The sequence below is a fragment of the Mirounga leonina genome, unplaced genomic scaffold (genome assembly GCF_011800145.1).
Source record: "Mirounga leonina isolate KUSES-001 unplaced genomic scaffold, KU_Mleo_1.0 Mir_53, whole genome shotgun sequence".
In the NCBI taxonomy this organism is placed as follows: Eukaryota; Metazoa; Chordata; class Mammalia; order Carnivora; family Phocidae; genus Mirounga; species Mirounga leonina.
In genome coordinates, this window is record NW_023270807.1 from 87,560,872 (window position 1) to 87,588,500 (window position 27,629).

General features: G+C 34.9%; 1 protein-coding gene and 1 pseudogene across 13 annotated transcripts in view; both read right to left on the minus strand.

Annotated features, from left to right (window-relative positions):
• Positions 1 to 27,629, minus strand: part of AHI1 (Abelson helper integration site 1) — a 227,252-nt gene that overhangs the window by 140,601 nt on the left and 59,022 nt on the right. For 12 of the 13 annotated variants that reach the window (XR_004676571.1, XR_004676570.1, XR_004676572.1 and 9 more), the window contains 6 exons: positions 26,578 to 26,807; positions 24,416 to 24,522; positions 21,384 to 21,502; positions 18,057 to 18,187; positions 15,945 to 16,085; positions 1,505 to 1,701 (listed from right to left, as the gene is read on the minus strand). Coding sequence is in view for 9 of the 13 variants with exons in the window: in XM_034990725.1 (XP_034846616.1) it covers positions 1,505 to 1,701; positions 15,945 to 16,085; positions 18,057 to 18,187; positions 21,384 to 21,502; positions 24,416 to 24,522; positions 26,578 to 26,807 (925 nt within the window). In the remaining 4 variants the exon portion in view is untranslated. The remainder of the gene's footprint in view (positions 1 to 1,504; positions 1,702 to 15,944; positions 16,086 to 18,056; positions 18,188 to 21,383; positions 21,503 to 24,415; positions 24,523 to 26,577; positions 26,808 to 27,629) is intronic. The other variant, XM_034990728.1, reaches the window with a different exon arrangement.
• LOC118000821 lies at positions 21,511 to 24,303 on the minus strand (annotated as a pseudogene).

A 27,629-nucleotide genomic window follows, 5' to 3' on the forward strand; every position in this document is an offset into this window, starting at 1 on the left:
AAGAGAAATAAATTTTTCTCTTATAATAAATTACCAATGTGCTTCCCCATGCCTTTGATTTCATATCTTAAAAAATATCTTTCTGATATTTCCTTTACATCCGCTTTCTTTTGTTCATATATATCCTTCCATTTATCTGAAGATGACAGCTATGTAAGATGATGGAAAAGAAAAGCTACAAGACTGAGTTGATTCCAGGATGTTAAGTTTTACAGTCTGAAGATCAACAGATTGTAGGAAACCTGTTCTTTTATTTATCTATGAGTCAGTTTCTCTTAAATCTGCAAAGTCATTTTGTCATGTAAAATTTTAGACAAGGGACACTTCTTTTTTTTTTTCCTAGTGAAGAAACATTTTTCTCTAATTTTCAAAACTCAATTTATCTATTCCTTTTAAAATCTGGAACACCATACATAATTCAATTAAAAAAAATAAAATAAAATGTTAAAATACACAGAATTATAACACTGAAATAAACTTCTTAATTTATAATATATATTCTAAAATTTATACTGAGAAGAATAAAATATTTCTCCTATATTCCAACTAAACCTACAGTCTGATATACCTGAAATTCTAATTTTCTCAAGAAAGAAAAGGAGAGAAAGTAAGTACAGTCATAACTAAAGGTGCCTCAGTGTAGCTCCTGATATGTTTGGTTTAAAACTGGTCAAGATTCCTATCAAAGGAGGAGAGAAAGGGATAATATTTATTAATGCCAGGCACTGTGCCAAAAGGTGAGAACACAACAAGGAACAAGTCTGCACAGTCCCTGTCTTCAAGGAGCTCAAGGCTAACTCTAACTAAAAGAACTATTATGGTCAAAGAGCATAAATATTTTTAAGGATATTTAAGCTTCTCAATACATCTTATCTTTGAGAAAGACTGTGTAGAAATTTATAACAGAATAAATAGCACAATATTTTTAACTAAGCATCCTCCTCATTTTCATAATCTATTTTCCATTTTTGAGCAATACCTGGTTTTTACGGCACTTTTTTTCTTGTAGTGAGATAACAGACCTTTTAAATATGCTTAAGGAACATTTGTGTCTTCTTTTTGGAGGTACATGCTTATTAATTTTATCCATTTCTTTGTGGAGGTCTATTTTTCTTTATTGTTTAGTTTTGCACATTAAGGAGGCTGAACCTAACATATTTTATGTAAATATTTTCCCAGGTTGGTGTGGGTTGTGTTTGTGTGTGTTGTACATATGCACACATACACACACTTCCATTTTTAAACAGCAAAACAGGTCTTGGGTTGGTTTTTACAGGCATATCAGGTCAGGAAAGCCTGTAGATTATCCTAAATTGGTCTATTTACTGCAGTGAGTGATGTTAGAATAAACACCACAAAGGAACTATAAAAGCACAAGAAAGTCTATTTTTAAATAACTGACTTACTTTGTTGAATTAATATTTATTGGCACGGCAATGTAAAACAGAATCAAAATGGTTTTAAAATTTCCAACTTCTCAACTGCATAAAATCATTAAACATACTGTGACAGAATCGAGTCTCTGTTTCACTTGCTGCATCTTCATTGAAGAATGTTCAGAGTGGACATAGTCATCAATCTGAAAAGAGCCTTGATGAGGCAGTTTAGGACAGGTGCATAAAGCATCTTGACTTTGGTGTATTCCAGGTAATGGAAATGTTCCATTGTAGCGCTTGAACATTTCAGCCTCTTGCTGGGCAACTGGAAAAATAAATCTGTAATTAGTTCAAGTCAACACAACAAAGGCACAATGAAATAATTAAGCCATGAAACTGTAGCATTAAATAAATGATCAGGAACTACATAATACATTTTAAAAACTGGGTAATAATAAGACAACATGACTGACAAAATGTGAAGTTTTTAAATACTATAAAAACATAAAAAAGGAAAAAAATAATTTCACAGATAATTTATGTCAGGCAGTATTATAATTGAGCCTTGAAGGCCATGGCAATCTCTCAGTCTGGTAAACAACAAACTGGGATGGGAGCCTAACTTTAAATATATGTATACAGAAAACGTTTAATATAAAAACTCAAAGGCATACAGAGTAGAATTAAAGGAAAGGCAAGAATAATAAAAATAATTATTTACAAACCCATCTCCCTAAAACAACTGTTTTCATATTTCTATATCCCTCTTAATCTTTATGCATATGTACATTTTACGCAAGATACCATAATAGGAATACAATGTAAAGTTTTTCAATTTAAATACAGACATCTTTCATATGTTTATTACTATGTAATTACCATTTTTAAATCCTTTACAATGTCTCATCTAATGAAGCACTATTATTTATTCATGCATTCTCCTATTACTGAATATTTACAATGTTTTCTGTTTTCCCTCATTACAGACCATGTGTGTAGGAGTACTTTCACAGTTCAAATTATTTCTTAAAATAATTCTTTCTTTGGCTTTAATCCTCAGGCTGGAATAGATGGTCAAAAGGGTGAATGTTTTTGATGATGATGATGATGACAAGGACAACGGTATATATACTGCACTTCATGGTTTTAGAAGGCTTTCACATATGTTATCTCATTTGATCATTTAAAATTAAGGCATTTGAAAATCTGTAAGCACCCGTTTGAATATACAAAGGAGAAAAAACATACCGTGATCATTTAAAAAGTATTTCCTTAATTATATACTTTTAAATAGAAGGCCTTTCTAAATATAACATGAAGAGTAACTGATATAATCAAGATTTGTAACAGGGACTCAATAGACCAGCCTTCAGGGATTCTGTGTACTACTGAAGTTACATACAGAAATATGAATGTGTATAAATGTTTCTGGAAATCAGATCCATAACTTTTATCAGATTATTTGTCAAAGGACTGCATGAGTCAGAAAATGTTAAGAATTGTCAACATAAAAGATGGACAGATTTTGCTACATAAACATTTATAGAGTCTTCATTAAAATAAAAAACTATCATAATCAAAATTAAAAAGCAAATGACAAGTAATATAGTTCTTCTCTCTCTGGCCAAACTAAGAGTAAAAAGGACCAGATTTGCCCTCCTGCTTGACACTACCAAAAAGCAGATAGAATGTATAAAAGGAAAAAAAAAAAAAGAATGTATAAAAGGAAGAAATAAAACTGTCTTTCTTTACAGACAGAATCGTCTATGCAGAGCTAAGATGACAGTGAGGCAAGTGAAGTACATGAGGAAGAAAATTTAAGGAGAGACTTGCTCGATCTCAGGTCCTGGCCCTACTTTGTGTAAAAAATCTGAATGGAATCTAAACAATAAGCCATTAGAACTCATAATCAACTTTAGGCAAGGTTCCAAGATACAAGATCAGCATACAGAAATAACTATTTCTATATTCACGTAACAAATAGTTAGAAACTGAAATTTTTAAAAAATGTCATTTACAATGCTGTAAAAATATTTCATACTTTGGGGAAAAGTGATGAAAGATGCGAGGGCGCCTGGACTCAGTCGGTTAAGTGTCTGCCTTCGGCTCAGGTCATGATCCCAGGGTCCTGGGATAGAGTCCTGTATTGGGCTCCCTGCTCATCAGGAAGTCTGCTTCCCTCTCTGTCCCTCCCACCCACTTTTTTTTTTTTTAAAAAAAAGATGTGAAAGACATGCATATTGAAAACTACAAAACTGCTGAGAGAAACTGAAGAAGAACCTAAAATAAAGAGATATATTATGTTCATCGTTAGAAAAATCAATATTGTTAAAACATCAGTTCTCCTCAAATGACCTGTACATTCAGTGTAATCCCACTCAAAATTCCAGTAGGTCACTTTTGGAGAAATTGTGAAATTCTAAAATCCACATGGAAATGCAAAGAACTTAGAAGAGTTAAAACAACTTTGAAAAAAACAAAGGGGACTTAAACAACTTGACTTCAAGTCTTACTATAAAGCTACAGTAATCAAGACACTTCATTATTGGCATAAAGATAAACAGATTAAGAGAAAAGAGTCTAGCATGTATGGACAAGGTGTAAAAGGAATTCCATGTAAAAAAGACAATCTTTTCAACAAATAGTGCTAGAACAATTGGATATTCTTATGTGAGTAAACGAACTTTGATACATACTTTATACCATGTATAAAAAATAACTCAAAATGAATCTAAATGTAAAATAACTTAAAATGAATCTAAATAACTCAAAAAAGAATCTAAACACTATACCATGTACAAAAAATAACTCAAAATGAATCTAATGTAAAACCATAAGAGAATTTCTTTTAAATCTTTTTTTTTTTTAAAGATTTTATTTATTTGACAGAGAGCACAAGCAGAGGGAGCAGCAGAGAGAGCAGGAGAAGCAGTCTCCCGGCTGAGCAGGGAGCCCGTTGCGGGACTCGATCCCAGGACCCTGGGATCATGATCTGAGCCGAAGGCAGATGCTTAACCGACTGAGCCACCCAGGCATCCCCATAAGAGACCTTCATAGAACACACAGGAGAGTATTTTTTGTGAGCTTGGATTAGGCAAAGATGTGTAGATACAAAACCAAAAATCCATATAAGAAAAAAATTGGTAATTTTGGACTTCATCAAAATTTCAAACATTTGTTCTTGAAAACTGTTAAGAAAGCAATTAGAAGACAAGACAAAGGCTGGGGGAAATGTTTGCAAATCATGTATCTAATTGAGCACCGCTTGCATAGAGAAAACCTAACTCTTAATTAAAAGTCAATAGAAACAAACAAGCCAATTAAAAAATGGGCAAAAAATTTGAACAGACACTTCACTGAAGAAGATAAATGGATGGCAAATATGTACACGAAAAGATGGCTCAACATCATTAGTCACTAAAGATAAACAAATTCAAAGCACTGTGAAATAGCACTGTACACCTATGAGAGGGGCTAAAATTAAAAAGACTGACCACTTCAAATTTAGCAAGGCTATGGAGATACTGAAACCTTCACACTGCTGGTAGGAAGGTTAAATGGCCTGACCACTTTTAAAAACAGTTGGGCAGCTTCTTAAGAAGTTAAATGGACAACTGCAAATGGATACAGCGCTTCTACTCTTAGGAATTTCTTCAGAAGAAATGAAAGCACATGTTTATACAAAGACTTGTAGATGCATATTCTTAGCAGCTTATTTCTAATAGCTAAAAGCTGGGTACAATCCCGACACCCATCAACAGGTGGACAGAGAAAAACAAACTGTGATCTATCATAAAATGAAACAATACTCAGAAATAAAAAGGATGAACTACGGATAAAATCTAAAATAGATAAGTTTCAAAGTAATTATGAGTGACAGAAGCCAGACAAAAAGAGAGTACATGGTATAAATGGTCTCACTTATATACAATTCTAGAAAATGGAAATTAATTTGTAGGGATTGATTGGGGGACAGAGGAGGTAGGGAGAGATTTCAAAGGAGCACAAAGTAACTTAGAGATGATGGATATGTTCATTATCTTCATTGAGATGATGGTCTCACAAGTGTTTAAATATGTCTACACTTATCAAAATGTACATTTTAAATATATTGCATGTCAATTATACTTCAATAAGGCTGCTCACACTAAAAAAAGCAAATGACAAGCTAGTGATAAAAGGGTTTAATTTTTTTTTTTTAAGATTTTATTTATTGAAAGAGAGAGAAAGAGAGAGCGCACACACGCACATAAGTAGGAGGGAAGGGCAGAGGGAGAGGGACAAGCACTCCTTGCTGAGCGGGGAGCCAGATGTGGGCTCCATCCCAGGGCTTGGGAGATCATGACCTGAGCCAAACTTAGATGTTTAACCAAATGAGCCACCCAGGTGGCCTGGGGGTTAATATTCTTAACATGCAAAGAGTCCCCATAAAATGAATTAAAAATAAATAATCTAACAGAAAATGGGCAGAGGACCACTACAGAAAATTCAAAAGAGTAACTATATGGCCAGTAAAAAAAATATATTCAACCTCACCAATAAGAAGGAATAAGGAGGAAAAAAAGGGAAAATTAGAAAGTGATTTTTTTTTTTTTGCCTGTTTAACTGATCCACTGTACTTCAAGATACTTTTTCGTAAGAAACAAATTGAGTAAGAGTAGCCAGCTGTGTAGTGAAGTACTGCTTAAAATACTGAAAAAATATGTAACAGTGGAATTGTACAACAATCATTTAAATAAATTATGGTGTATTCATTTAATGAAAGGGAATTCAGCCACTAAGATTATACACATAAGTATAATTGCCATGATGAAATATTGCTAATATATTATTAATCAGAGGCAAATAATTTATAAAGCAATATAATGAATATACAAAAAGATGATCATTTTTTTTAGTCACCAACCTTGGTTGCACCAACCATGAATTTAAGATAGCACATATAAAAAATTTTGGGTCCTTGATCACTATATTCATGCCTCACTTCATTTACACACTCTGAATAAAGCACAGCTCAATAATAAGGGGCACTCTCTCCCTGCAGACCCTGATAATGTAAGTACCAGGGACCATTACTGAGGGAGAAGACCTGCTTACAATCCACCCTGTCAGAGATAGATGTTCATTCTTCAGTACCAATTACTGTTCTCAGATGGAAAATCTACATGGGTCTGACTGCGTTTTCTCAGTACATATTTTGGACTTCCTTTCATAGCACTCTGACAATTTACTCCCAAATATTCAAAGATTGTTTAAAGAACAAGAGAAACTGAAGCTGTGAAGGAAAAGTGCTCTATGAATTGGAAATCGGAAAGCTCAACAGTAGTAGATGAGCCAGGGATGAATGAATCAACAGACGAAAATTATGTCTCACGATCTTTGCCTTATTTTTTTCAAAACTGTCCTTTTAACATTTCATTGTTTTTTGTTATGAATGGAAAGTAAAGCTGGATTTGACTATTTAATGGCATTTTCTGACTCCCTGTTTTTCTGTACTTGCTAGTTATCTATTGCCAACCACAATTTCACATTAAGCTCTGAGTGGGCACGTGAAGCATATAAACGCGGATATAAGCAACAGTTATACAGGATAGCAGGATTTTGGTATTTATCTTATTCTTTTTGCCAAACTGTATTTTCTAAGTATTATGCTATGCTAAACATGTATTATATTTTTTTAAAAAAAGGAATTTTTTTAAACTGGTAAAAAATAACAAAAAGCACCTAAATATTTATTTTTTTGCGGTATTATGATGCCTTTCAGAAAGAATTAAAATGGCCCACATGGATGCAGGTAACAAAAATAAACCTCAAACAATTATGAATATTTGTTTCTGTTGGTTAAGGGGAATTTTCTATACAAAAGCCATCTGACTGGATTTCAAGGAGTCACATTAACACCCTACTTTATCTTTAACACTCCTAGTACTGTGAAGGCAGCCACAAAAGAAATCTGCAAAAATATTCACAAAGCCCTAGCTTCTCAGATACTAGAAACAGAAGCTACTTACAAGTTCTTGCATTCCTCCCCTCCCTAGCCCTCCACAATATATACATCTATCTGTATAACACTATACAGATTATTTCACTGTAAAATAGGTCATAATTGATGCTTTCTGAAATTCCTTCAAGCTTTATGCTTCTAACATTTCAAAGCTTTCTAAAACATTTTTACATAGACCACGATTGGAGTATGATGTTGCAATTAAACAAACTGTATTTCTTCACTTAGTCGTTTTCTCTTCTTTGGCTCATTTAACTTTGTACATTTAAAATTCTAACCTAACCTGATAAAACTCAAAGTTTTAACAGTCTCACCCCATCCATCCACCACTTTTTGAGGAGTGCACTAGAGCAAGCTCTGGGAATACAAAGACACTGGCCCCCTCTTGGGGTTTGAATCTTTTGGAGGTCAACAAGAAATTACTGCTATGTGCTAACTGGCGTAGCAGAGGTGTATCCACAAGGGGCTGGGAACAGAGAGGTGGCAAGTACATTTGCTTAAAGGAACGTTATACCCATCCAATTACTTCCAAATCTACCTACAACTGGCTATAATTGGGGATTCTAAATTTTATACAACTAAAAAAAAATTCATAAGGTGTTTTCATAATTGATAATCAAATTTTGATTTATAATAAGTTCAGTGTTTTTGTGTATGTTCTGGCCTTAAACATTATAAGAAATAACGTGGTTTTCTCAGGAGACTTTTATCTTTATAGGAGAAAGAACAGAGGAAATAAGATATTTTAATGCAGAGCCCTTTGCATTTGAAGTGAATACAAGGTTTGTTATTATTAAAACCTATGTTTACTTATGTTATTGACTTTATAACAAAGTACAACTAAAAAAATCAAAATATTCTTTCTCTTATACTATATTAACAGTAAGATTTCCTTTTGGTTCAACACTTAATCCCTTTGTTCAAGACCTATTATTAGACACAGTTCTGTTAATGCGTACTGTCATTTTACTGGATACCTAATTCTTTTATTTATAAATGATTCTATTTCTAATTATAGCATTACTGTAAGCTGGTAGGTCTACCATGCTAGGTTCCCAGCATTCAGCAGTTATGCAGCATGCTCCTTGCTTTCCTCTAGTGTTTGATATGTGTAGGGAATTTCTGTAGTCTGAATGTTTGCGTCCCCCTGAAATTCCCATGTTGAAGTCCTAACACCCAAAGTGGTGGTACTGGGAGGTGGGGCCTTTGGGAGGTCATGAGAGCAGAGCCCTTATGAATGGGAAGGGCACTAATCCCCTTATAAAAGAGGCCTCAGAGAGTTCCCTTGTCCCTTCTACCATGTGAGGTTACAGCTAGAAGGTGCCATCTATGAACCCAAAAGTGAGCTCTCACTGGACACCGAATCTGCCAAGACTTGATCTTGGAACTTCCCAGCGTTCAGAACTGTGAGAAATAAATTTCTGTTGTTTACAAGCCATGTAGGCTCTGGTATTTTGTTATAGTGGTCAGAATGGACTAAGACAAGAATGTTCAAGGGCTTAAAACTTTTTCTTTTTTTAATTGTATTTTACGGGGCCTGATTTGTTCCTGCTTCACCTAATCTTAAGAAACTGTGTGGATGGGCCAGGGAAGTTCTATTGAGTAACACTTCAACTTTAGTAGCCTGGGTGTATTCAGGGCCTGTTAGTTATTTTGTATTTCCTTGGCATATTAAATATGTTAAGGAGAACTTGTGCTACTAATGAAACTGTCCAAAGTTTTCTTTCTTTAAAAAAAAAAAAGATTTTTTCATTTATTTGACAGAGAGAGAGACAGCAAGGGAGGGAACACAAGCAGGGGGAGTGGGAGAGGGAGAAGCAGGCAGGGAGCCTGATGTGGGGCTCGATCCCAGGACCCTGGGATCATGACCTGAGCCGAAGGCAGACACTTAACCAACTGAGCCACTCAGGCGCCCAGCAAAGGCTTTTATTTTTTATTTATTTTTAAAGATTTTATTTATTTATTTGACAAGAGAGAGACAGAGCGAGAGAAGGAACACAAGCAGGGGGAGTGGGAGAGGGAGAAGCAGGCTCCCCGCGGAGCAGGAAACCCGATGTGGGGCTCGATCCCAGGACCCTGGGATCATTGTCTGAGCCGAAGGCAGACGCTTAACGACTGAGCCACCCAGGCGCCCTGTCCAAAGTTTTCTAACAAGGAAGTATAACAGATTCATGTCTCAAAGTCAACCAAAAGTGAGAGCATCTACCATCATTCAGCAAATCTGTTAGGTGAACGCCAAAATATAATAAACTATCTCCAAATCCCTGAAGTACATGCTATTGTCCTTATGTTGATTTCCTATTCCATTATCAATCACTTTTCACACATCATGCTATTCAACTCAACTTTGTGACGTGTGCATTGCTATAGAAAACAGCTAGGATTTCTCTGCTGCAGCCTGGTTCAGGAGCTCTTAATATATCCCTGCTCCATACCATGCTTTATTCTTTGATGAAACACTGAGATAAGACAGGACAGGTATTTTGATTTTACAGGTGAAAAAAACAGATGCCAAAATACTGTTACTTGACCAGGGTCAAACAGAAAGTGATGGCACTCTGCCTAGAACCCCAGTGAGCTAACTCCTACTCTAGTCTTTCCCACCACACTGCTATTTTGCACCATTATCACTCTTCCTTCTTGGTGCGCTTTAAAAAGCAAGAATGTAAGCATTTAAAAAAAAAAAAACGCCTGGATGAGGAATTCAGGGCTCTGATTTATGTTCAAAGCCAGTTTTTTATTTGTCCTGAATCCTTGAATGACACAGCCTTTCAAATCAAAGTATCCATTATGTGGAGAATATTAAAATAGAGACTTCAGGATATGACCAAGAAATAGGTAGTTTAAGCACGTCTTCAAATATGGCATTTCTATATCTTAATTCTTCTACTAGGCTAAAAATAGATACTTAAACTACGACCTACAATCAGTTATATATGTTACTGTATAATCTTATTCAAGTGTGAGAACTGTAGTAACTGAGTTTGTTTTTTGTTTTTTTAATTTTTTAAATTTATTTATTCATGAAAGTCAGAGAGAGAGAGAGGCAGAGGCAGAGGGAGAGAAGCAGGCTCCCCGCCTAGCAGGGAGCCCGATGCAGGACTCGATTCCAGGACCCTGGGATCATGACCTGAGCCGAAGGCAGACGCTTAACCATCTGAGCCACCCAGGCACCCCGAGTTTGTCTTTGACTCATGCATCATTAGTACTTTAAGAACACTATTAAATTATACAGATAACTATGCATATTAAATTAATTTCAACTAGACATTATCTTGTTGCAAAAATATTATACAGTTAGTTACATTAAAATCAAATGCTACATAATAAAGATAATTCATATTTTGGATTATACTGAGAATACAACTGCTTAATGCATTATAATTATCCCCAACATTTGTAAAAGAATGAACTATTAATGATACTAGATAACCAAAGTTCCTTTTAGTCTTAAGGGCTCCTCCTAAATATTAAAATTGAAAACAAACAATACACTTCATCACAGGAATATGTGGCTACTTTTTTAATTAAATTACTTCATGAAATAGGAAATGCAAAGACTAAATAAGTAGCCTTAGTGTTTTAAGAGTATGGGCTCTAGACTCAGACAGCTGGGTAAATGTGTGACCTTATGAAAATTACTTCATTCTCCCTGTGCCTCAATTTCATCATCTGCAAAATGAAGATAATAATAGCATCTACCTTGTGGGGTTTTGAAAGGACTGTATGGAAGCATGTACGTAAAATGCTCATAAGAGCAGAGGACACACAGTAAATATTTGATAAATGTTAGCTACTACTACCACTATTATTATTAGCCCCCAATTTACTCACTGATCATGGCTTTCATTCTATATTTTTATAAAATTTAAGGGGAAAATGCTATCTATAGGATTTATAATTCTTATTTTAAACACTTATTGCACATCAGTAATATACCAGGTACTATGTTAGACAAGGAATTGCAAACACCATGGACTTTTGGTCAATGAGCAAGTTATATAACAAAATTTTTATAGGAATATAAAGGTATTCATTACCTTGAACTCTGATACAGTATGTCACAGTGTGAAAAATAAAGCTATCAACAACAACAATGTAGGTGGTTCTTAATGAATATGAATTCTTTAAATAAAATCACATTTAGTACCAATGGTTGAGATTGCCGTTCAGTGTAACTAAAATTCTTCCAGAGGTTTAATCAACTACTTGGGAAGCACAAAAGACTGGAAAAGAGCATGGTAATCTGGGTCTGATTCCTGGATTTTACAGCCCTGCTCAACTTGGCACAAAGTAGATGCTCAATAAAGATTTGTCTTGCCTAAAATACTATGACAAAGTACTCCAGAGTTAACACTGATTCAGAGAAGAGACTGCCACCTAGTGGAAAATTAGGCTCATCACCTGGGATTATCAAATAATGCTGAGAACTTCCCAAATTAACACTTGATCCTACTTAAAATACTACATGTATATTCAATGTTTGTCAGTATTCAGGCTAAGTATTGGTAATAAAAAGATGAATAAGCCTCCATCTCTACTGCCTTCAAAGTACAGATAATACAAAGAAATCACATACTCCACAGAGTGGCATAAGATAAATGGTATTGCAGAAAAAAAAGAAAAAGCCTTGCTTATTAGACAATCAAAAGCTAGTATTTCAGGAAATTTGCTAAAAAGACAGGTTAATGTAGCAAGTAAGAGCACGGTCTCCAAGTCCAGACTGTATGGATCCAAGTTCTGGCTCATGTAAAATGAGGATAATTATAGGACCTAACTCTTAAGATTATTGTGAAAAATGATATGTAAAAATGTAAAGTGCTTAAAACAGTAGCAGAAACAAAGAAAGTGCTTTGAAAGTATTAGTTATGATTATCACTACATTTAGAACAGGATCCTAGAGATGGAGGTAGACAAATATTAATAACAGAACATTAACTGCTAAAGTCTAGCTTCATAAATTTAATTCAGCAGAAGCCGTTTCTTCTGACTAGCACTCTGTTATTATGGGAATCCTAAAAGTACATTATTTGTGGTACTCTGTGACTAAATTTTGTATTACTAGATGATTAACCCTTTCAACATCAGGCAAATAAAACTGCCTTCTGAAAGTAAAAATTGTATTTCTTACCAAAAAAAGCAAAAAGTCAGTAGAATGAAAGACCCAAAAGACCACAACCTGAACATATGCTTAACAGAGAAAGATGCTTGCTGACTCTTCACAGATTTTGCTAGAACTGAAAGATAGATGATACATTTAGCTACCATTGTGGTCTCATTCGCAGCTTATTTAACTTACAAAAAAAAAAAAAAAAGAGTTTGCTCCATTTTCCTTGAAAAATACCTAAATGTATGAGCAGCTCTGATAAATACTATTTAAAAATCATGTAACTGTTCTACATCTTTCAAATTTTATACCACTAAAAACACTTATGTAAAGATAACATGTAAACTTTATTTTCAAGCCAAGAAAGTGTGGGCAAAATATTCCTGCATTAAAAATAAGTAAGATATAAGGCAAACCTCTAACAAGTTAATCATAAATATTGTAAGTTTTAATGAAAAATCTAAATACTATTGACTTGATGATTATGGCTTGCATTTGATGAGTAAAATACTTCAGAGTCTAAAACAACTTTTTGTTTTCTTATGACTATATACCATACACAAGAACTGTGCTAAATTTTGGATTGCTTGGGATTATGTAACTTCTTCCTAAGCTTCCTCATTTTAAAAATAGGCAGCAAAGAGTTAGGAAAATGTGTTGAAACATTTTGAGTTCTGTTTGTAAAGGTGTTAGTATACTGAAAATTGTGTTCTAAAATCATGGCACAAAATAATTTTAATTTCATGTGTATTATTTGAACATTTTAATTTCTGAAACACTTTGAATTCCATCCTTTTCTACATTAATACAGTACAGATATAATGTCCTTAACTTCATGCACTTATTTTCTAATACAACTGACCCAGAAAGGTACACATTCTAATTAAAAAAAAAAAAAAAAAAAAAAAAGGCTGCCAACAGAATGAATAAAGAGGGGGGAAAAAAACCTTTTTTCAATCCCCTTTCACATAGAGGGGCTTATCAGCATATTAAAACCCCAGTTCCCATAAAGTCAGGTATATACGGGTTAAATGAGCATGATAACCACCAATTTTACCTTTTTCCTTGTTTTATTATTGTCCTTATCAATTTACAAAGTACTTTCACAGTCCCCGCCTCACTGTAACCTCAAGAATGGCCCCCTGAGGCAGCACAGGTGTGGAGAGTAGCCATGCCACTTACCAGATGAGGAAATGGGAGCTTCAGGAAGGCAAGAGGCTTGCACAAGGTCACTACAGAAACAGAATTGAACCTAAAACCTCTGCTTTTGAACTCCTAAAAATGCTTTGCTTTTTCTGCTTACGCTTCTCGAATGGACTTCTTGGTCTAAATGCCTACTGTCTAAAAACCAAATTGGCAAACCCAACTGGGCTAACTAATGATGGAAAGCCTTGATCAATGACAGAAAAAATACTGCAGAAAGAAAGATAAAGAGTGGAACTTCCACTTGCCTTTGCAGTGACCATTTCAAAAGCCTACAAAGCACATTAGGAATTGAATGGAGACTGTTGTGAAAGCTCTAAAGGTTCTGAGGAAATAGCCGAGCTGCCTCCTTCCGTACACCAGGCCCAGTGATGCGGATGCAGCGCCTAGGTGTGACTCCCTGTCATGTAAACAGTGAGAGTGCACACAAAGGACGGCCTGTTTCAGGACACATGTTTGAACTAGACACCAGGTTTGAATATGTGTTAGAGAAATTTGGTATTTCTTCTCGGTAAAATTTTTCAAAATAAATCTCAATTTTACATATTTTTTTTCTAATATAATTTGCCTGGAAGAGCATCATATAATCCATACAATGATCAACAATTTCAGGTTTAGAACTTAACTGTCTAATGTTCCACAGATAAGTGAAACCATATGATAATTGACTTTCTCTGCTTGACTTATTTCACTTAGCGTAATCTCCTCCAGTCCCATCCATGTTGATGTAAAAATTGAGTATTCATCCTTTCTGATGGCTGAGTAATATTCCATTGTATATATGGACCACATCTTCTTTATCCATTCATCTTTTGAAGGGCATCTTGGCTCCTTCCACAGTTTGGCTATTGCGGACATTGCTGCTATGAACATTGGGGTGCATAAGGAATAGCATGGAGGACAACAGGAGAAGGAAGGGAAAAATGAAGGGAGGAAATCAGAGGGAGAGATGAACCATGAGAGACTATGGACTCTGAGAAACAAACAGGGTTTTAGAGGGGAGGGGGGATTGGTTAGCCCAGTGATGGGTATTAAGGAGGGCACGTACTGCATGGAGCACTGGGTGTTATATGAAAACAATGGATCGTGGATCACCACATCAAAAACTAATGATGTACTGTATGGTGACTAACATAACATAATAAAATTTTAAAAATTAAAAAAAAAGAACTTAACTGTCTAATAATTTAGCACTTCTCACAACCACTGACCAATAACCAATTAACTGCTAACCAATATTTGTATTAACACAATAACCACTCACATTTCATTTAAATTTAAGACTCTCTGCCAAATAATCCCACGTTAATATTACCTACATATGTATGTGTGTGTGTGTATATATACATATATATATATGTATTTGTATATTTAGGCATTTAAGAAATTGTATGTAAGCCATCCTAGCTTAGCAAAAACACTGAATGATGATACATGACATCCTAAACAAATCAGAGACTAATGATGACCATTTATTTTTGAACAAGACTTAATATGTGAAGAAAAGGAACTGCAGTTTTGGGAGTGACAGCACCATGAGTACATACAGTGCAGAACAATGAAATCCTGATTTCAGGACAGAAATTAAGTAATTAAAGAAATGTTTAAAAATAGCATAAATCCAAATAATTCTAAGAATACCATCTTATTCCTGAAAAAATTGTGTCCAGTCTTTATTTCCTTATTTTTTCTCAGAAAGAGAGAATAGCGTAATTTTAGAGCAGAAAAAGACTTTAAATTTCTAATTCCAGATCTTATTTTCACTGACATTGGATGTTTTTACCTTCCTTTTAGGCTAAAAAATTCTTAAAACTATAGCTTATTACAACTATGTACTTTAGTGAAAAACAAAAACATGGAATAAGAAACTAAATATTCAACAGAAAACATTAAAGATCCCTACTTCCTAAATGTTGTTTACCTTTTAAATTTAGTTAACACATTCCCAAATAATTTTTAGGTGAATTTTTTTAAAATTTAGAAAGAAAGTGATGATTGCCTTCCTGTGATTCCAACAAAAGGGCACAACCATTTATGTGTAACTTTGCTGATATTTAAACTCCATAATAATAGTGCTTATGGAAAAGTAAAATGTTATAACATAATATAATCTATTTAATTTGTTTCTTAAAATATATTCAAGAGAGCTTTATTAATACAAAGGTTGATAGTTTTCACAAAGCTCATGATTCCTGGTTTAGTCTAAAAGTAAAGGTTACTTAAAATATTCTTTTCTTATCAGCAGTGAACTTACCATGGAAATCATAAATATAAAGAAGTATTGGCTCATTCTGCCCAAATGCACAAAATGCAACCATATTTTCAAGTGGGTGATAAGAAATGTCTCGAATGGGTGATTTGAATGGCAGGTCAGAATACACTGCTACTTGTTCTCCTAAATAAGAAAAGACATGCAATAATTTGTACTGTCTCAAATATCTCTCATTAGAAGATTATTCTTTAACTTACTAAAAACAGTTATAGTAATAACAAAGCTCACATAATTTACATGAAAACATTGATTACTTAAAAATAGTTGAGTAACTCTTATATTAAATAATTATTTTGCATCCTGTTGGACCTCCTCTTTCTACTTCTCATCCCAACCTCTTCACTGAAGTTTTCAAGGCAACAAAAAAAAAAAAAAAAAAAAAAAAGAAGGAGCTTGGCAGGAGAGAAGTACCTGACTCTGAGATCTGACAGCTGAGCAAATGCCAACTAATAACAAAGAACTCAGGGAGAACTCTGGGAGGAACTGCAGGCTCTAAAACTGAAGACACTGGTTAAAGGAGGTTTGGTGGGGAATTTATTTTTATATTTTTTTTCCAGAGACTGAGATACCACCTGCTTTAAAGATACATGTGATTATTAATGGCTAAAAGAGGCCTTACAGCAGAGGTCTAAGGAACCTATGAAAACCGGAACTCAAAAATCAAAGAACCAAGATCAATTTATTGAAGGAGAAAAGAGATTTAACACTTCGAAACTGATGTAAAGTATCAAAACACAGTAAGAAAAAAAAACCCTAAGTGAACCAACTAGTCAAAAACGCTTAAAGATGGAGAGAATGTGCAATTAAGGAGAGCACGTGCTGTGATGAGCACCAGGTGTTGTATATGTAAAGTGATAGACTGCTAAATTCTACACCTGAAACTAGTATTACACTGTACGTTAACTGGAATTTAAATAAAAACTTAGGGGAAAAAAATCAAGAGAATAAACACAGTGAACCAAATACTACTGATTAGAGATATTTTATATTTTATAAAATTCTCAATTTATTGCTAAAAAAATGTTTATGTGGTTTTAGCTTTTCTTTTGGAAAGCAAAGGTGAGGCACAAATGAACTTCCCAATGTACTGATTTATTGTATTGGGAAAACATGAATTACAGTAATTGAGGTAAATTGCTTTTGCTTTTCTTTTTTAAGAATTTTACTTTTAAGTAATCTCTATACCCAGTGTGGGGCTGGACCTTATGACCCCAATGATCCAAAGTCGCAAGCTCTATCAAATGAGCCAGTCAGGAGACCCAGGTATATTGCTATTAAGTTTCAGATACCAAAACTTTGACAGGAATATGTTTATTTCTTTTTTTTTTTAAGATTTTATTTATTTATTTGACAGAGAGATAGAGAGACAGAACAAGTAGGCAGAGAGGCAGGCAGAGGGAGAGGGAGAGGGAAAAGCAGACTCCCAGCTGAACAGGGAGCCCAATGCGGGGCTCGATCCCTGGACCCTGGGATCATGACCTGAGCCGAAGGCAGCCGCTTAACCGACTGAGCCACCCAGGTGCCCCTATTTCTAATAAAAAATATATTACAGATATTTAGCCATTTGTATACCCACTTACATTCCAAATTCAGGTTATAAATATTCTGTATTTTGCATTACAATCTTAATTAAGCACTTCTCTTAATAGAGCATAGGGAATATAGTCAATAATACTGTAATAACTTTGTATGGTGACACATGGTAACTATTACTTATCATTGTGAGCATTTTGAAATGTATATAACTGTTGAATCATGTTTGTTGTACACCTGAAACTAATATTGTATGTCAACCACAATAAAAAATACTTCTCTTAAGATTGCTAATACCTTATTATAGGCAAGGAAAGAATAAACCTTGAATTATAATGTGAAATTCTAAATCCATGAAGATATCAAAACAATAAAAACAGAATTTAATATAAATTTAGACTGCAGCTGAGTCCCATTATCAGTTCTCCCATTTGGAAAAACATAACTGAGAACCTGAAATCAGAATTTTCTTGAAAATTACTCCATAAAATGGTAGTTTCCACACTTCTTCAAAAATAAAAACAAACACCCCCAATTTTTTAAGATCAATGAAATATTTACCTGTTTCTGGGTTCCAAACATATACTATACCATCTTCACTTCCAGCAAAGAGAAAAGTCCCACATGGTGTCAAAGTACTATGAATCTTTTCCCGATAATTTGCTGCACCTACAAATTTCCTTGCTGCTAATCTACAAACAAAAAAGATTTCACAAATGTAACCTATCTTACCCACTGAAAAGATTGGTAGTTAAAAAAACCCGTTTCTTTTAAATACTTCATTTGCATTTAACAAACAATTTTTTGAGAATCTGTTACATGGGAGACATTCTATGATGGATGCAGAATAAAGAAGAGTGAGTTCCAGGGGCGCCTGGGTGGCTCAGTCGTTAAGCGCCTGCCTTCGGCTCAGGTCATGATCCCGGGGTCCTGCGATTGAGCCCCACATTGGGCTCCCTGCTCCTTGGGGAGCCTGCTTCTTCCTCTCCCACTCCCCCTGCTTGTGTTCCCTCTCTCACTGTATCTCTCACTGTCAAATAAATAAAATCTTTAAAAAAAAAAAAAAAAAAAAGAAGAGTGAGTTCCAGAGCTCAGGGAGTTTATAATTTAGCAGGAGAGAGAAGGAATGCATCAATATAAAACAGAAATTGGGGGCGCCTGGGTGGCTCAGTTGGTTAAGCGACTGCCTTCAGCTCAGGTCATGATCCCGGGGTCCTGGGATCTAGTCCCGCATCGCTTCTCCCTCTGACCCTCTCCCCTCTCATGCTGTTTCTCTCCTGCTCACTCTCTAATAAATAAATAAATAAATAAATAAATAAATAAATAAATAATCTTTAAAAAATAAATAAATAAAACAGAAATTGGATGTAGAAAGTGCCACAAGAGAACAAAATGAGTACTTTGCAGATTTGGATAAAAGTGATTTTTTTTTTAAGATTTTATTTGAGAGAGAGAGGGAGAGAGAGAGCATGAGCGGGGGGGAGGGGCAGAAGGAGAGGGAGAAGCCGACTCCCCGCTGAGCAGGGAGCCCCATGGTCCCCCCAGGACCCTGGGATCATGACCTGAGCCCAAGGCAGACGCTTAACTGACTGAGCCACCCAGGCGTCCCAAGTGATTATTTCTAGCTATGAAGAGAGAGCCTACTTTATGGGAGTAGCATTTGAGTTGGTTACTTAAAAATGTACAAGATTTTTATATTCTTATATTTTTCCCATGTGATAAATTTTTAAAGTCACACAACAAATAGTTGGATCCTTGCAGGAATATTAGACAAAAATATTATTAAATCATCTATTAAATATGGTATATAACCTTCTAGACTTTTTCATTTGTGAATAATAGCTAACATTACTTTTTTTAAAGATTTTATTTATTTGAGAGAGAGAGAGAGAGCACAAGCAGGGGGAGCAGCAGAGGGAGAGGTAGAAGCAGGCTCCCTGCTGAGCAGAGAACCCCATTTGGGGCTCAATTCCAAGACCCCAGGATCATGACCTGAGCTGAAGGCAGATACTTAACCAACTGAGCTACCCAGGTGCCCCAATAGCTAACATTATTTTAGTGCTCACTATGTGTCAGGTAAATACTATTATCATCCCTGGTTTACAGAGAGGACATTACATACAGTGTCCCATTATATGCTTTTTTTTTTTCCCATTTAACAATAAATCATGAATAATGGCCCTCTGTGTCAGAAAATACACATTATGTATTCCTTTTAGTAAAGGTATATATTATATCACTGTCTAAACATACCTTAAGAAATCTTCTATTGTGGGACAACAGTTAGGATGTTTCTAGGTTTCCCTTACCATGAACATGATATCTAAGAACAATCTTGTGTATATATATATTTTTGCTGTTTTATAATTATTTTCACATAAATTCCCAGACCTGAGGTCACTGGCTCAAACGTTTCTGGAGTCCTTGCTATATGGTGTAATGCTTTAAGTACTTTACATGTGTAAACTAATTTATTCCCCACAAACCCTTATGAATATGGTATATTATTTACCCATTTGAGTGAGGAGGAAAGAGAGGCTCAGAATGGTTAATCTGATTGTTGGTCAGGGATGGAAAAGGTATTATTTGACTCTAAGCAGTTAGCCTCTAGGGCCCATGCAGGATTCTAAGCTGAATACTATACATTACTTAAAAAGAGAATAACCAAATTCTTTAGGCCTGGCCTTCTAAAACCTGGCACTAATCTCTATTTCTGAAAAATTTTTTTCTCAGCACTCCCTATCAAGAAATTAATGTTCTACAGACTTACTCACGCTGCCTTGATCACAACTTCTATTATCCTTCCTCTGAATTTTATTCCAGGCTTTTCAGGTTTTCCACCCTCCTGACAAACTTCTATCTTGTCTAAATTCTATCCATCCTTTAAGATTGAGCTCAAAGGCCAGCCTCTGCATAGAACCTTTAACACAAGGCTGTAGTACAGCCATCCTTACAATTACCTGCTGCCATGAAAGATATAATCCTTTGAAGTACTTACAGTCACTAAAATAATACATATCAAGTACTTGCTATCTCTCAAGCATGACATGAGTACTATGTATAAAAGAAGAATAAGCAGATTCCAGTCCTAGAAGATCTCACATTTTAGCCTAATTAAATGTTTTGTGTTATTCTGGAGGCACTGTAACTAGATTATAAACTTCTGATGAACTACTCTGCTAATCATTTTCCCATAGTACTGATGCCCGTATCCTGAAAAGCTCTAAACACTGAAGGCCTTAACAGTTAGCCCTACAAGATAATTGCAAAATAAACTAGTATAGATCACATTTTCCTTTCTAAACACAATAATGAAATCTAATAAAACTAGAGTTCTCATTTGTTGTATTGGTATGCTTAACACCAAAAGTACATCAGAATACTATGCTGATTTTTCCAGAACTCTGCTTCTGTTTTTTACATTAAGGAAATTTCCTTTCCTTATTTAGAAATAAAACAAAATAGGAAAAACAAGGATAAATTAATCAAAAGCTGTCTCATTCTGTTACAGTATTATATCGTAGTACTATGCTATACCAATGTCATAGAAATAAAAGATATTCTAAGGCAGAGGTTTGCTCTTTTTTTTTTTTTTTAAGTGTGACAACAAAAAGCAACTGACTACATTTCAGCTTCAGAACTATTTACATTTTGAGCCAGAAAATTCTTTGTTGTGGGGGGGGTGTCTCATAAACTGTAGGATGCTTAGTAGGATCTCTGGTCTCTATCCACTAAATACTAACATTCAAAAATGCCTCTAGACACTGTAAGATGTCCTCTGAGGGGAAAAACTAGCTACATGAGAACCACAGCTGCATTTTATAAGTATGAATCAATTCATTTCTTATTCTGTGAGTGCTAAACCTGTCAATACTGAAATATACTTACATTCGGAGATCCATAATTCTCAAAGTACTGTCTTTGGTATGGATTAACAATCGTTTTCCATTGGGATGAACCTCCAAATAACTTATGGGAATCCCCTTAAACTCACTCTCTTTAATTTCCTAAAATGATTAAAAAAGATTATAAAATATTATCACTATACAGTTTGTCTAATATGAAGCCCCTTTTAGAGCACAAAATTAAGTCATTTTCGATTGCAATTTAAAGGATCCTTTAAAATGGTTAGCGAAAGGATTCCCAGTAACTTCAGTTATAGGCTGAAAATAAAGCTGATAGTATGTATTTTTTGACTGTTATGTAATGCCACATTTAGTTAGCATTTTTGTAGTGTATTCCCAAATAAGCACTTCCTAAAACACAACTTCTAACTTTGTATTTTTTTGCTTACCATCATACATGAAAAACTTCTAATTTTTACGACTTCAGAAGTTAGTATAGAATTAACTTTCAAGTTCTATTTCAGTCTGAGATGATTTCTTTATGCACTTACTTCTACTTTGTCCTGAAAAAGATAAGTTACTGGCATCTTATTCTGAGATCATTTAATTTAGATTGCAATTTTAGGGATTTTTTTTTTTTTGAGGAACAAGAATCAGTGTTTTATTTGTTCATTTCTTACACTGGAAGTATTCCTCGATGACATCCTTGGCCTGAGACTTTGCCATAGTCTTTAACCACCACACAACTGCAACCAACGACTTGATGGGGTTCTCCCCCCTCTGTCAGTTTTACAGAGGCCTACCCATTCCCCTAGTTTCTTGTCATCAACTTTAATTAGGTTGATTTGGTGTTCAGCACAAGGGTCTCCACCAACTTGACATACATAGGCTCATCAGAGCTGGATGCAAGCATGCAAAGACGGGCTTGGCACTTGTCTAAGGCTTTGACAGCTTTGCGAATTCCACGTGCTAGGCCATGGTGGATGCGGGCAGTCTTCAGCACCTCGTGTAAAGCAGTATTAATGACCATTACACCTCCAGCAGCAATGGCTTCCTCGGCCACAGCGGTAGGTTACAGGTGGAATTGAATCTTAAGGGCACTGAGCCTCCAGGATTTTTTTTTTTTGATAGTTATTTAAGGCAGCCTGATAAATGATGTCAAGAAAGACCTACATACTGAAGAAAAATCTGCCTGGATGAGCCTCACAAAGGAAAAACTACCGAAGGTCCTTCTTGTGTGGATTACTAGAAAAAAGAAAAAAACCTGCAAATACAAAACTGCTTAGACTGAAGTCCAGAGGGTCCGAAGAAAGTCTGCTTTAACTTTCAGGCAGAATTCTGAATTAGCCTTCCCTTCCTTCGAGGACCCGCTAGTATGTTTTGTCTCCTTCTCTGAGGTCTCCTCTTGGGAGGCGGTTTGGCACCAGCAGAGGTGCAGTCCAAACTGCTACAATCCGAGTCTCAGCAGCTAAGCCCAGGCTACCGCTGACAGGAAGGCCTACTGTTAGCTGCTTTGTAAAAGTTACCGAAAAAAGACAAACAGTGACAGCACAGATGGGGGTACAGTGACTGCACTATAACAATTTGGGGGTGGGGACGCACTGTTGGGGGTCTGAGCAGCACTCACACAGATGCAATTGTGCAAAATCAAAAAACACAAAACTGTCTAACAAGTTAAGTGTTAGGCATGAATTTGACAAGAGTGCCAGGAGATTTAGCATTTGTGGGATCTGTTAGTGATTTCCTCTCTATTTTTTCTCACCATATTCATACTCAAACCAAAAAAAGCCCTAGTTTTGAAGCCCATTCCCCATGCCAAGGAGTGTGTGCCACGCACAGCACATGGACACGTCATCTTAAGGGACAGATGAATACAATTTAGCATTCCTCACACTGCTGCCTGAAGAGAACCAGGTAAGAAGTCAGGGTCTACAGTTTGTCCTAGGGCCTTAGCTACCAAAAGATATTCCAGCTCATTTTCTAACTTTTTATTTTGGACTGTCTCGAGTCACCTCTAGGCTGCAGATTTGGAAGATAAATTTGCCTTTTAGTTACTATATTAAGGTAAAGAAACACATGATTTTTAACATAAATAGTAGACTCTGCACTGTACACTCAAATTACTGGAAAATATGCCTTTGGACTTTTGTAGGTATATAAGTAATTAGAAAGTTCTTTTCAAAGTGTGTGAAATTAGGCTACCACATGAATCCCAAGCCATCAATCATTAATCTATAGACTAGATGAACATGACGAAAAATAGAATAAACAGTTTTTAAAATAGATCTGATAGATTCAACAGATTAAACTAAAGTTCATAAAAATTCTTTTTCACTTAGAGTGTCTTTTTTTCAAATGAGAACAACTGTTATAATAGAAGAACAAAAAATTGAAGAACAAAAGTATAGTATACAAGACAAACTATATCAACTTATATAAAACAAACCCAGGTTTAATAATTCATTTTGTATCTTTAAGTAAAAATACTGAATATGCACCAGTAAAATTGCTTAATATACCAGCCACCCTAAAAACACTCTACTCCCAAAATGAAAGATCATTCGTTTCTGCCTACTTGGCAAAATTCAAATGAAAACAATTATTGTGAGTAAATGACAGACCCTGCTCATAATTACATACTTTTGATTACATAATTGTAAAAGACAACACTGTTAACAAAACATTGAGCACACTGTTTTTAGAGTGATGTTATGGGGTCAAAAAAGAAAATGAATAGCAGAAAGCAGAAGTTATTACTTATAGATGGTAATATAACATATGCCTAATTTTAGCATAATTCCCATAATGGATCACTGAATGCCATATCACAAATTAGGGGTTCAAAGATCAAGTTTGGCCAAAATGAAAATTTTCACTAAGTTGCTATATCATCAATTAGCCATCAGGAAGACTAGATAATTAGTCAATGATAACTGACTTTGTAGGGACTGAGAAAAACTTAATTTTTTTCAGAAGAGAGAAAGAATGTCCTGATGCCTTATTTCTAAAGTCATGTGGTTCAATTTTTTTCTAATTTTTTAAATTAAACCCCAAGTAGGAAATATGATTTTATACCTTATTTATACTCCAGTGGCGCACTGAATGTTGCACATCATTAACTTTGACATAGGTATTCCAAACAACAATCACCCCAGTGCAATCTCCTGAATACATGTGATGACCTATTTAAAAAAAATAAAATCACTCACTTACGAATACTACACACAGGCAGAAACAAAATGCAACTGGGAAAACACATCCCAGTATAACAAAGAATCAGAGGGCTATTAAACAGTAGTTTAGTAAAAAGAGAAAAAAGAAGTAAATAAAAACCCAAATACAACTTGTAGTCAAATCGCAAGTATCTTTAAATGAATTCTTCACCCTTGTGAATTACTTTGGATGACGTATTTCCCTTTTGTCACTTACAGGAAATTGAATACACAAAGAAATGAGCATCTCATTGCATTTGTATATGGTCCAAATTCTACAGCCAAACAAATCATCTGAATTATCCAATACATATCTATAATGCTCACCTTTATTAACCTATATCATCTGTTTTATATTCCTGGAAAAACACCTATATTCTAATATATACTGTTAGCAAAATGCCTGAGACCAGTAGAAACTCAATAAACAATCAGGGAATGAATAAAATGATAAATGACAGGTATTCCAGTTTAACATATATTCTTAGAGTCAAACCATCTTATAGTTGAATGGGACCTCAGAGATCATCAAATTCAACTTTATACTCACTCAGATATATCTTCCACACCATCATGAACAGATGGTTGTTCAGCAACTGTGAACTTAATATTTTACAAAGCAGCTATTCAACTGATGAACTGCTCTATATACTAGAATGTTCTTTCCAATTCTGAACAAAGAATTCCTGTCTTTGGTAGCTTTGGTCCCATCTCTACCTACTGAAGCATCACAGTCTGATTTCTTTTTGTTTCACATATGGATATCTTAGTCAAGTATTTGAAGAAATTCATGTCTTTTATAATCTGAGCTACTTCTACTATGACAAAGTTTGCAGACACCTTTCTATCCTTGGTTGACTTTTCCTAAATGTGTTCCAATTTCTTAACATCTTTGTAGTTAAACTGAATATATTAGCAGTATTGTCATTTTGATCTGGTTCCTATACTAATTAATTATAGCCGTAGTCTACATATCAGTGTCTGAAATAATGTAAATGTGACTATATACCATTCTCATAAAGGTTTGTGGGGAAAAAATTAGTTTATACATGTAAAGTACTTAAAACATTACAGCACATAGCAAGGACTCCAGAAATGTTTGACTCAGCAACCTCAGGTTTGGGAATTTATATTAAGAAAATAATTATAAAACAGTGCAACGAAGTTTTGTATATACATATATGTATGCATGTGTATGTGTGTATCTATACTATTCACAGAAATCATGTTGATGGTAGGAGAAAGCTGGAAACATCCTAAGTACTGCCAACAATAGAATGTTTCTTAAGATACATTCAGACAACTATATAATACATACCTATTAACTGTTAGCTAAATGCAGAGGTGCTGAGTGCACAATGTACACAGTATATGGTGTAAATACAGGTTTCCCCCGCTATCTACCTAATATTCTTTTGGTATTTCCCTCTTCTTCCTCATTTTAACCCTTTAACTGAAAAGCCACTTAAAAGAAACCTACTGGGGAAAAAAAAAAAAGAAGCTTACTGAGGGGGTAATCACCAATCCAATGAAATATATTTATGAAATTTGGTATGACTGGTTGTTACAGCAAAGATTAGTTGAATCTAAACATTTAAGAATTTAATGACTTAAATGATTTCTTAACAAGATTTTACTAATCTGAGAGAGAACACGTGCAGCGGGAGGAGCAGAGAGAGATGGACAAGCAGACTCCATGCTGAGCACAGAGCCCAACATGGGGCTCAATCTCATGACCTTGAGATCACGACCTGAGCCGAAATCAAGAGTCGGACGCTTAACCGACTGAGCCACTTAGGCACCCCCAGAATTTAATGACTTTAAAATTACAAACAAAACTCCCTCACTGCTAAATCTGTGTCCAGGTCTACTATATGATCTGCAAAATGCACATAAATCCAAAAATGTACAATCATCAACACACAAAATCCTTTTCAAGCTTAAAAAAATTATCTTAGTGAACAAAAATTATTTTTAAAAATTCCTCATGCATGTAGCCTTCTTTTGGAATATATTCTGACATACCTTCAATATCAAAACAGAGAGAGTTGATGAAACTCCTGTGCGTGTCAAACTGTCGGATCAATATGGCAGGATCCTCTCTCATATCAATCTTCCATATCCGTATCACAGAATCATAGCAGCCTGTAACCACCAGTTCTTTTACAGCAGGATGGAATTTAGCCGTGTAAACAAAAGAAGGATGAGGTAAAACTCTGAAAGTATTGGTATTATTTATTTCATTTTTCCATATCCTGGGAAAGGATAAAAAGTTATATATTGCTTCTGAAAGGCAGAAGTTTCTAAAACTTTCTCTAAAAACCAACACAGCCAATGGAATTTAAGTAAGCAACGACAATAACCAATGGTAAACTACATCTTATAACAATCAAAAATAATGTGATCAAGTATTTGATGGCTGGGGTTCTTTACATTTTGACAAAGCTATTTCTTAGTTATTATCAAGCATAATGGTTAATTTGTCTAATTTTAATCTATATTGTAAAATGAAAAATTATATTTGGATATGTTTTTTTAAAAACCTATTTTGACATTGATTAAACACACATGGAATAGTTGGTAACATACTGCATTTAGTACATTACCCACAAAAAATACAACATGGGGAGAGCTTTAATTATTCCCCATTCAGGTTGTGTATACTGCTTTTGCAAAGTGCTCACTAGTAGAGGTTCAGAGGAACAGGGTATCTATTAACTTTGTATTTGTTTTTTTTTTTTTGAATGAAGGCTTTTTTTTTTTTTTTTAAGATTTTATTTATTTATTCATTAGAGACAGAGAGAGAGAGGCAGAGGGAGAAGCAGGCTCCCAAGGAGGAGGGAGCCCGATGTGGGACTCGATCCCAGGACCCTGAGACCATGACCCAAGCCGAAGGCAGACGCTTAACCATCTGAGCCACCCAGGCGCCCTTAACTTTGTATTTGTAATTTCCAAGCCTAGATAAATGACCGTGAACCCAAAGTCTTAAAAGCCATATTGAAATTACTGTATGATACCTGAGTAAAATAGGATTAAAATAACTGTATTTTGATAGAAAACAGACTGTCTTACATTAA